We start from the raw sequence: 11615 nt of genomic DNA, 5'->3' as shown, positions 1-11615 counted from the left end.
AGATGAGAGAAATCATGGCAAAAGAGTTGTGGTGGAACAGAATGTATCTTAAAGGTTCGAGCAACTCAGCTTGTGAGTTCCGAATTTGCTTCACCATTCCATGGATTACCGCTTTTCTTGTTCAGTCATGTCAAACGGTAGATACACACTCTTTCGGATCTGTGTTTTTACAAATCAGGGTACAATAAGGAATAATCTTGTGACAAATAACACATAACATATTTCAGTCTGTTTTGTTTGTATTTATTCAACAAAAAGTAAGCTAACATGAAGAAACCATGTGTAAAAAAGTAAGTGCACCCTTACTCCTTCCATATAAATAAAGGTAATTTGAGCCAGGAGCTACTAATCAAGTATGCATTTCGCTGAATCTATATTCTATCCAACTAGAGCTGGAACAACAACGATACATTCATTCTGCTGTATGGTTAGGGTAAGACTGGGGGGTAAACTTATCAAGCAGCGGGTTTGAAAAAGTGGAAATGTTGCCTAGAGCAACCAATCAGATTCTAGTTATCATTTGTTTAGTACACTCTACAAATTGACAGCTAGAATCTGATTGGTTGCTATAGGCAACATCTCCACTTTTTCAAACGCGCAACTTGATAAATTTACCCCAGGGTATAGTTAGGGCGAAATTCCACCTGTGAAATGTGCATAAATCCAAGTCCAAATATGGAACAAGGCAAATATTTTCCATAACAGTTTTAAAAATGTTGTTTATCTTTGGTCCCATCACCTGTACCTGTGCCTGGGTGTACTTGCCCCTGTCCACACAACAGAATTTCAGGTTAAATAAAAGTACCACAGTAGCTGGTGCCGTAGATTGTGTTTTCATTATACTAAAGGTATTTTATTCACACAGCCCCAGCCCTATTGGATAAGATCCCCTGTAAGGCCTTTCCATGAGTAAAGGGTGTTATACAATTTATCAGCTCATCATTAAGCAAAAAAACAATCTATTCGCATGCACAAATAATGTCTCTCAGCATTGTAGAGCTAGACAGTAGGTCATAACTATGGGCTTGATTTAATTATAGTTAATTCAGCTAGAGATTGACAAAGTTATGTTGCACTGTAGGGGAGAGGCAGATTTGTGCCTAAATATTTAGAACTGGGAGGGGGTCACATCCTTGCTCAATCCTAAATCACAGTGTTAAAGTAAAGTTATCCAGTACTTCTGAGCTACATGCAACAGCAGACAGTATTTTTCCTGCATGCAAGAACAAAATGCAATATTCATAGCCTAAATTTGTTTGTTGTTTATTAAAATGTAAAATCTAAATATTTATTTATTTTTTAATTTATTATTTCTTAAAAGAGGTGAGATAGACATATTATGCAAAAGCAAATCGAATTGTGACAGACAAATCACATATGCTAGTCCAAGCGGTAGTCATTCAAATCATGTGATCACACAAATTGTGATCATGTGATCACATGCTTTCCATTAGGGTGTATGGCTGGTCAAATATTCTTAAAGATAAAAGTTTTCTGTATGTATTTTTGGAACTGTAATATTATGTATCTGAATCATTTTTCAATTCCTTTGCAATCATCTGCATTTGTATACTACCCCTGGTACTTGACAACCCTGTGACGAAGGATGTAACTTCTGCTGTAGCAGCTGTTGTAGGGTCCTGTGGCTGAGGCATCCCCCTGCGCTGTTTCCTGCCATCTGTGCAGATCTGGGCCTTGATACCCTTTGTGGTCAGCTGGGGAGGACTAGCAAATATTAGCCGGGGGGGCAAGACTCGACTCAGTAGCCTATTAAATTTTAAAAGAAAAAAATGCAGGTGACCCAGCCCAAGGTAGCCCACTAAGGGACCAGACTGTGAGGCAGATACCCCCAGCTCAGCCTGCCCCTGGTGGTTTGTTTAATGAGCTCACTGCCAACTGATCGCTAACACTGCAAGGGATATTGTGTGCAGAGCGGAGCAGAGAATGAGAAGGCTGGCATCTTGGAAAGTGAGGGGACAGAAGCCGAGGAAGCGTGAAACCTAAGGAGCCCCTTCAAAATTTTACTATGGAGGCCCCCAAAGTTCAAGTCACACCCTTAACTCGAAAGCCTGAAGTAAATAATAATATAACAAACATGGGGCACTAAGTGCAATTTGGGTTTGCAAGAAATTGTACTGTTGTTGTATTATATTGTAAAGTAATTTTAATTTAAATGTAAATTATTGATGTGCCACTTTGTGTAACATTTTCACGCCATGTTAAGTTATTCATTTCTATGAGTAAAATGGACAGGATGATTGGAGTGGTTTTAAAAACGTGTACAAATAAAAATGTTCTCCAATTGATTAAATTATATTTGAGCAGACCCTGTCTCAAGCAACATTTTAAGACACCAGGCTCTTCCAACTACTGTAGAGCTGTGAAATTATTCATAGCTGGAAAGGTGCTAGTTTGAAGACTATGTTACACCACCCTTGACTGTCTTTGAGACAGCTGAGCACCACATGAAAAAACTGTATTTATACTGTTGGGTGGTAATTTGAAACATTATTTGTGAAAATTCTAATAAATGTCATTTTGCTTTTCAATTAAAAAAACCTTGACAGTATTAGCCTTTATCACCTCTGGTGAAAGGGTAAACCATGAATCCACCACCCTTTATGTAAAGTAATATTTGCTCAGACAGTACTTTCCATGAACCTAGTCACCAATTTTAGAATGCAGCCTATTTTTGTAGGTGCCATAAATAACCTATACAGGTCATGGTGCTTTTAATGATTATTTACAAAATCAAGTTTCTGCTACATGGTTTTGCACAGTCAATTCCTCTTTATCTGAAGTCTGTTCCGTTTCCATCAAGTGGTTGCCACAAGATAACCGGATATCTTGAGGCCTGACTGGGACAGGAAGTAAGATGGTTCCAGGCAGACCTATATGATGTCGGGCACCCAGAACGGCATCCTTTATAGCAAAAAACACAGAGGAACCAAGAAAAGTCGATACCTCTTCAACAGCCTGAAAATAAAAAAAAAAGGCAGAGTTTAGTACTATAAAATACTTAATGTACATAAGCAAATACTTTTATGCCAACTCTGTTTATTGCAAAACATGTTTAAATTTCAGTGTTAGAACCATTTTCAGCTATTTAATAATATCAAGATAATATGAAGTGTCATTTGTTGATTCTAAATTTTGTCCACAGAATTGGTGACACATATCTGTTGTTAAAATAATTGTTTAAGTATCAGCAAAAATTTTGTGGGACAAAATAATATTAGTCATCAAAATACCACCAGTAAGATAACATTTATTATGGAATTTATATCCACTTTTGTGATGCCTCAGCATCAAGTCTGTAGCACAAAATTAATTTTGCTGTGAAGGAATATGAATTTTGTGACCTGCTTTATTCATTTAAACTAAAATAGTACATTGTGATATAATGTTAAAATAATTTTTCATGAAAAAAAATTGGGAGGTGTCCTCTCTTACGGTATACCAATATAAGGAGAATGCTCTATCAAGGGTTCCTTAAGAACCACTAAACCACAAACACAAGTTGCCTTATATAACGCTATTATTAATATCTACAAATGTTTAAAATTCCCATACCTTAACAGGCCTGACATATTTAACATTGTGTTTACAATTGCCATACAGTAATGTTCAAACTATTGCTCTTTGTTAGCAGTCATTTTCTACAATAGGTAGCTAAATGAGGATGACTTAGTTGCCATTCAGTAGGATTACTAATAGAAAATCTGAGGCGTGGGGAGAAATATATCTCCCATGATCACAACCTTATCTCAACGGTCATCTGTTATGATAAACTCCTGAATCTTTTGCATGATTATTTGTGAATGTTATTACAAGCTCTTTATATAAACCAATTTATTAGATGTATAGACCTTTTAACCGGTTCCTCGCATTGTATATACTTTAGAACAGCAAGTAACACACCATTACCTACTGATATGGTATTACATATGTGTCTCTTTTTTTGATTAAATGTATTGTTTAATGTTATTACTGAGATCAAGGGTAATGTGCAGACCTTTTAAAGGATAAAGGGGCAGCCCATGCAGCCCCTGAAGTGTTAACAGAAACTTGCCTCTTCAATACACTTTATGCAATAATATATAGAAGAAAAGTAATTGAAAGAAAACAGATTACTAAAATTAGAGGCAGAGTTGATTCATGCACATCATTTAGCTTAAAAATGTTAAGAACCCCTGGCTATTCAGAGTTACCAACAAGTTAAATGATCATTTTTCTACTTCTGAAATTACATGCAGTTTTAAATATACCATTACCATTGCTTTATACTATTTTATAAAATTCTACTGTTTCCATACATGACATTGTATATACAAACTGTAAGATGAATTAAAGCCATGTACACAATGCAAAAGAAGAGAAAAAAAAAACTACATATTAAAAAAGCTGTTAATTAACCATCACTGAATGCAAAATACAAAATTAAAATAAAGTAAATTAAGAAATTAGCACAGTAGACAGTCACATACTACAGTATTAGGATAATAAAAATTTAAGTTAAGAAACAGATATACAAAGAAGTGATACTTAAAAAGTGTAATACAACTCATGTTTGGGGGTGGGGGCACAAGGCAAAAAGATCATGCTAGCAAATGGTTTGTAGACATGTATAGGTTGTGCATGCAATGTCTTATGTATTGTGAGAATGACCAGCAGTGTTTAACTTTTGCTTTCTTTTGCAACCAAACCAGCTGCTAATCAGTTCCCAGTATAAAGGTTTGTCTCTTCACAGCAAAACAAAGCATTACAACAGCTTGATGTATTATAGTGGTTTTTAACTGACTCCGCTCACCACACTTGCGTCTGGAGGCTGGGAGGACGGCTGTGTTTTAGCTGTCCTACAGATCCCACGATGACACCAAATGTGACAAAGTACAGCATTCACAGGAATCTGACACAGGTATGCTGAACCATTTAACTGTTTATTAGCAGTTGTCAGGATGGTAAACAGTTCCACCGCTGGCTCAGCAATCATATCCAGTAACAGTACACAAAAATCCCCACCACCTACATCTGGCTAGACATTACTTCCCTGTCTGCAAGCCGGCCACTTAGTGGCATCGGTGGTCCCACCCACACAACAAATCACAGCAAACCAATTACACCCATGTGGAACACCTGTGTGTGTGTATGCTAAAAGAGGATCCCAGGGAACCTTTAACCCTGCCTGCAGCCTGCTGCTGCAGACTGGCTGTGTTTTTAACAGTTCCCTTATAGGGGAACTGTGGCAAATATGCTTCTTTGCCACAGTATATACAGAATGTTTCATTATGTTCAAGAATAAAGAAGACTTCACAAATAAATGTGTTGTGGAGACAGTTCTGTTGGAGAGACCTTTATATCAATTATTTGTATTTATATTGGTAAATGCACTGGTCATAGTGGAATGCCATACCATCACTTTTTCTACTGTCTTCATTGTAACACTCAAATTCCATTCACTTACATTTTCCATACTGCCACTTCTAAATTTCCACTTTGACCACTGGTTAAATATATAGTCATATTAATTATGAAACAAATCATACATGTGTGAAATGTTTGCTTGAATTTGTTTGCTGAACATGTGTCTGATTGAAAATACATTTTATTTGTATTTTGCATTGTGTAGCTAAAATGTTGTTCCAACTTGCCTTGGGAGAACATCCCACAAATGGATTGGATGATGATGAAAGCAGAGTTACATTGAGCTCTTCAGGTTCCTTGCTGCTGCTCACAGTCTCTGCTTGGTCGGACTGTGCACTTTTAAGGGGCAATTGCAAACAGTATTTAAAATCTTCATCTGTGTAAAGTCCAAGCCCTTGTTTAAATGCATTTTTGACCTATCAGACAGAATACACAAAGATATAATATTATGATTTCTACGAAATCAAACATGATAAATCACAGTTGATTTCCAGACAGGTCAGGCAGGGAGGTCCATCAGAACATTCAACAATCTAGTCTGTTAAGTAAGTGAAGTTGAGATAGCCTGGTAAATGCTGATGGAGTGTTTGAGTTTGAACGTTGGTTCTTCGTTGCTAATTGAGTGACAAATGCAGTAAATATGAATAAATAGCGGTACATGTTAGGAAAAAATATGAAGGGAAAGATAGTTGGGGTGAAAGAAACGACCTAATCAAATTGTTTAATTCCAATTTGACACTATAAAATACTTTTTTAATCTATTTTCAATAAACCTTTTTATTCAGAGCAATTCATAGTACATAAACACAGGTCCATCAAGTTCAGCCTATTAAATAGAAACAGGCTCTCCAATTAAAACTGTGGCATGTGTAGTCCATAACCATATTGCTAGTTTCTATGCTTCCTATATTATAGCAGTTTTTACCAACCTGTTCAATTGTCACAGCCTGATTGATATTGGAACCAACATCAACAACAATATCTGTTCTTAGATTCTGTGGGGAAAACAAAAGCATTTATGACATTAACTGAGAAAAAGAAGAGGCAAAAGGTCTATTTTTAGCTATGTGCCACTAGTGTGATAATATAGGGCATTCTGGAGTACTGTCACCTTTCCTACATTTTCTCTCTGCATACTACTTTGATTATGGCTAGACATGGAAAACTATGGTCCTTTGCACATCTGCCTTATGTATTAGTAAGGGCCAGATACTGGAGAACACAACTCTTGGTGAATGTTCACACTGGGCACTGTGCAAACATGAAAATAAGCATATTGCTATACAGTTTATTTATTCACCATATAATTAAAAAGCATCTGTTATCCTAATACATTAACATTGTATTGAAACTGTTTGACAATTTAGTGTATGCATTGTAGCCTCATGAAACAGTTACATATGCACACTATTCACAGAGCTGCCAGAGGTCACGTCATGCAATCATTGATAAGTTCTATGATGCTGGTTGCGCACATGCAACAGAAACTCGCCACTAACAGTCTGTTCTGTGCAAGAAAAAAGAGCTCTGGTTCCCAGGGTAAAACTCCAAAATGTGTCACCAAATCCTGGCCCATACTTAAAGGAAGGGTCCCGTTTAGAGAATAGATCACCTTAACTAGCCTATATGATTGGGTAGGCACTCTCTCCAGTCGAAAACATCTAACAGGTACCTTAAACTGTTGAAATCTGTTGATCCTCTGTCATGGACTGGTTATGGTGTGCAACCATGCCTGTTTCCATGGCACTGGCCTGACATTAGCTGGTTTGAATTGAAGCATGCAAACAGCTATTTACATTGTTCAGTTCAACAATAATAGAGTAGTTGCATTGTCTTCAGACTGATATCTGGGGGTAAATGTATTATACGGCGATTTGTGCAACTCGACAATATCCGGTGACTTTGACAGCAAAATTTGCTCCTGGTCAGTCCATGTTACAATGCTAGTGGTGCAAATGCATTTATTTTATTTTTTGCATGCACAGGAAATAATGGCTGTATTTGCATATAGCACAGAAATACTTGACAGCTTTATTTTTGCATTACAGTTTAGAGTTGAGCTAGGACATGCCCCCGCCCAACCCTAAATCTCTATGCACATTTTAAATTTGCCACCCCTTGATTTTGCCAAAGTGCAAATTTGCTCCTAACTCTAATGAGCCCCACTAGGTACATAAAACACAGCTGTAGCCTGTATAAAACTTTATAATAGGCAGCATCACCTCTTCTTTATAGCATCTGGGGGAACCTTGTGCTACACCTGCCAATAAAAATGGCCCACCATGCCTGCCCATAAAAACGGGCATGCTTGCCAGCCAGGTGCTGTTAAATATTATTTGTTTAATGCCAGGTTGCCAAGGCTGAAACATGTGGGTGTTCAAGGCATCTGTGTGTCACTAAAGTCTACTACATTGATAACAAAAAAGAGGGAGCTGACAAACTCAGCAATATTCTTACAGGTTTATAAGGAAGCCTCGGTAATAGTGTTTTGAAAGGGGATAGAAAAGAAAATTACAAAAGTTTCTTACTAGTTTGTAGCATAAAGTAGAAGAGATATATGGATGTATTTACCCATTATTTATCTGTGTGGCACATCACTACTAGTGCATGTTTTTCGCAGTATCACATACCCAAAATTATGAGGAAGAGAATAAAGTCAAAGTAATTGTACACCATTGTACACTATTTTGTGTTATAAACATCATAATGCTATGATTGGCTATAGGTTGCAATAAGCATTTGAACCGTCTAATGCTACAGATTTGTTTTAACCCATTCACATGCTCAAAGCCAAACCCACCCACTTTAAGGATTAAACTAGCAAATACAATAGGCACTCACTACTCACTAATATGTTCAAATGTTGCAGTTGAAACCCTCATATCTTGGAAAAACATAATAGACATTGTACCTTGTGGTGTCCTGTGCGACAGTCTAACTCCACTTCAGTACATGCTGCTCCAAATATAAAATTTGGACTTTCTGTTCCTTTTTTCAGTCCACAGTCTGATAGTGTGACTGGGTCAGGAACCCTATAAATAAAAACTCTATCATCTCACTCAGAAAAAGCACTCCAAACATAGCAACTTCCTTTGATGAGCAACACAAAAAATGTGGCTCACCTTATTATTCTAGTGCATTGCATGAATCATATAGATCATAGTTCCACAACCTCGTTTATGATAAATATTTACCAAATACCAAATACATTGCTAATTAATTTCTCCCAAGAATACCAGAATTGTGTACATTTATTTCAAAGACCCCCACTTGTACTTTTGTCAGGTAACATCTTGCAAGCTATGGGCCTGAGTCACTAAAGAGAGCAAAACCATGTTACAATGCAAAGGATGCAAATTAGTTTATTATTTTGCACATAAGATAAATACTAGCTGCTTTTCGTGTAGCACAAAAATACTCGATAGGTTTATTTTTACACTGAAATTTAAAACTGATCTAGGACATGCCCTATCCCAACTATAAGTCTGCCATCACATTTCAAATTTACCTTCCCCTCCAATGCAACATGGTTTTGCCAAGGTGCAAAGTTACTCTTCTTTTTTTATTTACTTTCCTTAATGAATCAGGCCCTATGTCTTTAAATAACAATTTTCCACTTCTACTTTTTTTTCAATAGTTTTTTTTTTCATTACTTACATAATAAACTGTTACTTTTAGTTACATTTAACTAGTGTAAGCACTCCTAGGGGGCCGATTCAATTCTGCTGCGTATAGCGCGTCGTTAACAGTATTACCGTTAATACGGTAATTTTAACCTGGATTTCATCTCTCAGCTCAGGGAGCCGCAAGTAGAAATCCACAGTTGAAATTACCGTATTAAGGGTAATTATGCACAGTTTTACTGTATTAACGGTAAAACTGCCAACGCCGTGTTATTCTCGGCAGAATTGAATCAGCCCCCTAAAACACCCTGAGATATACATTTCATTTTAGAGATATAAAAATAACGAATAATTCTGAATGGTAACGTTAAAAGGCTAATTGGAAGAAAATATTTTTTTTGCACCTGGGAAAAAACATGTATTGCCAAATAAAAATTAGAAACCAAAGTTTGAGGTTTGGAGTGCTTGGCCACTTGTTACGCATCTTCAAGTACAGGTCACATCCACCTATGTGTATCCAGATGACATCTCTTTTTTGAGGACTACAATGTAATTATACCAATGAATAAATTAGAAATGGATTATATATTACTTTTACATTGAATTGTATGCCTGGAAGATCTCTCAAAGTTGAGTATTGTGTTATATGAAATACACATAAGACTGTCAATTATTATTCTTGTTCTGCAATACATAACCCTGTTCTATCCTACTCTATTGGTTATCCTGTCCATAGAACTCTAGAAAATTAAGTGAGTATGAGCTCTTAAACCACAGTGACAGAAGCAGGGGATGTATGTGGTCACTGTGGTGGAACATTTTACTGCTAAACAGACATCATTATTTTCTTTCCATATGATGTTATGCACATTCCCTACATTACAAATTAAGGCAAAGAGCTGCATATAATTATTTTACTGATTAAACAGGCCAGAATTTTATTGTGAATTTCTACTTAACATGTTTATGGCATTTATTATTTTTATCTCTTAGCACCTCTAGCATACATTCCATGGTGACTCTTCCAATAAGTCTTCTAGCTATTCCAATAAGAATTAATATTAATATTAACATTTGTGATACAACAAAGTGTGTACTGCTAAATCATGTACCTTTCTGAATGGTCTACTCTTGGCTCCCCTCCTTCCCACTATCACTGTTCTCATTTCTTTTCTTTTTCTTATTTCTTTACAGCAATGAATGTTTATTTTGTATGAAAAATAATGTATAATAAAGATTCCAAAGAGATTTTCCCCAACTTAAACATTGTTCAACATATTATACAGTATGGAGGTCATTTATGAAAGGCACTCACTGTGCACTGAAAAATGCCTTGGGTTTGCTAGTGTGCTGGATGCTCTGCAACATTGGCATTGTTACAATCTGGCCCCACCCCCAGTTATTGCAGGTGAGGTCACCAGGAGGGCTACTGAAGAGGAAAGGAACGGGCCTCATTGAGGTAGGAGGGTGCCGGTACTGGCACCACAGGAATAAGGCATTGAAATGGGATGAAGAATTCCTGGATGAGGGGATGGCTGTACCTCACAAAAAGGAGAGATCCTGGATATTGGGATGGATGTACTAGAGAAGCTGTGAGATTACCAACAGTATGCCTGCAGATCTGGCAAATTGAGCAAGCTGTAAACCTGTGAATGACTGTGGTACTACTGTTCCCAGCAGAAGCTGGTATGTAACTTTACACTACACTGAAATTATTGTGATAAAGAACTGTGCTGGAGGAGTTTGGCGTTTGTGTATTTACACATCATTGCAACCGTTATGCTTGTGTGCTGGAGGAGAAGGAGTTTAAATGTGATTCCATTATTTCATGTCTGACACCCAAAAATGTATTTGACTTTGCACTGCATTAAACACCCAAGTATTCAGTGGGGAGACTTCCAGGTTTGTGAGTGCTGTACCCACCAGCTACCCAGGAAAGGTCATCAGACCAGGCCACCATTGGGACCTTTACAGTTCCATCAAGCACTACATCTGCCACTGCAAATCTTCAGTCATGGAATGTTTAATAAATAAGTGTAATATATTCTGTATATAAAGGGTTTAACGTTATGCTGCGCTTACAGAAAACCATGTCACATGTCATATTATATCGAATAAGAGTGCATGTTTCTGAGTGCATTTAATGGGCATAATACATTCAGCTGGGAAATAATTAAGCGTGTTATATAATTTTTTAGATTTTTCTTAGTCATTCTTGAATTTTTTTTATAAAAATGTGTTGTTTTCTTTAGCCGGTATGGGTGGGGTAAGGACAATGCAGGTTGCTCGGCAGCTCCCGCCATTGAGCAATCCATGAAAATTCATGTCTTGCAGAGTGTGGGCCACAGAGCTCTTAGTCTCGAGGGTTAAGGTAACACTTATCTTGCTATCTAAGAGCTTTCCTGTCACTCTGAAGTAAACTAACACCTTAATGGATGTCCGCAACACAGTCAGTAGCACAGGTAAGTACAGTAAGTATGCAATGGCTAGGTAAAGGGGCATTAAATGGCTGGTGGGGAGCATGATATGGCTGGGGGGATCTGTATTGTGTGGCTGTCGCAAGGATGC

At 37.1% G+C, this 11615-nt stretch overlaps 1 protein-coding gene across 3 annotated transcripts in view; it reads right to left on the bottom strand.

The window, feature by feature from the left end:
* Positions 1-227: 227 nt before the first annotated feature.
* The window catches only part of LOC142097879 (aldehyde oxidase 2-like), a 108225-nt gene continuing 96837 nt past the window's right edge, over positions 228-11615 (bottom strand). For all 3 annotated transcript variants that reach the window (XM_075180104.1, XM_075180106.1, XM_075180105.1), the window contains exons 24-27: positions 8336-8456; positions 6354-6419; positions 5652-5840; positions 228-2976 (exon numbers count right to left, since the gene is read on the bottom strand). In XM_075180104.1, coding sequence (XP_075036205.1) covers positions 2752-2976; positions 5652-5840; positions 6354-6419; positions 8336-8456 — 601 coding nt within the window. In that variant the 3' untranslated portion in view covers positions 228-2751. The remainder of the gene's footprint in view (positions 2977-5651; positions 5841-6353; positions 6420-8335; positions 8457-11615) is intronic.

This window comes from Mixophyes fleayi, chromosome 7 (genome assembly GCF_038048845.1).
Source record: "Mixophyes fleayi isolate aMixFle1 chromosome 7, aMixFle1.hap1, whole genome shotgun sequence".
NCBI lineage: Eukaryota > Metazoa > Chordata > Amphibia > Anura > Limnodynastidae > Mixophyes > Mixophyes fleayi.
The sequence above is the reverse complement of the archived record's forward strand: the minus strand, read 5'-3'. Positions and strand labels throughout refer to the sequence as shown.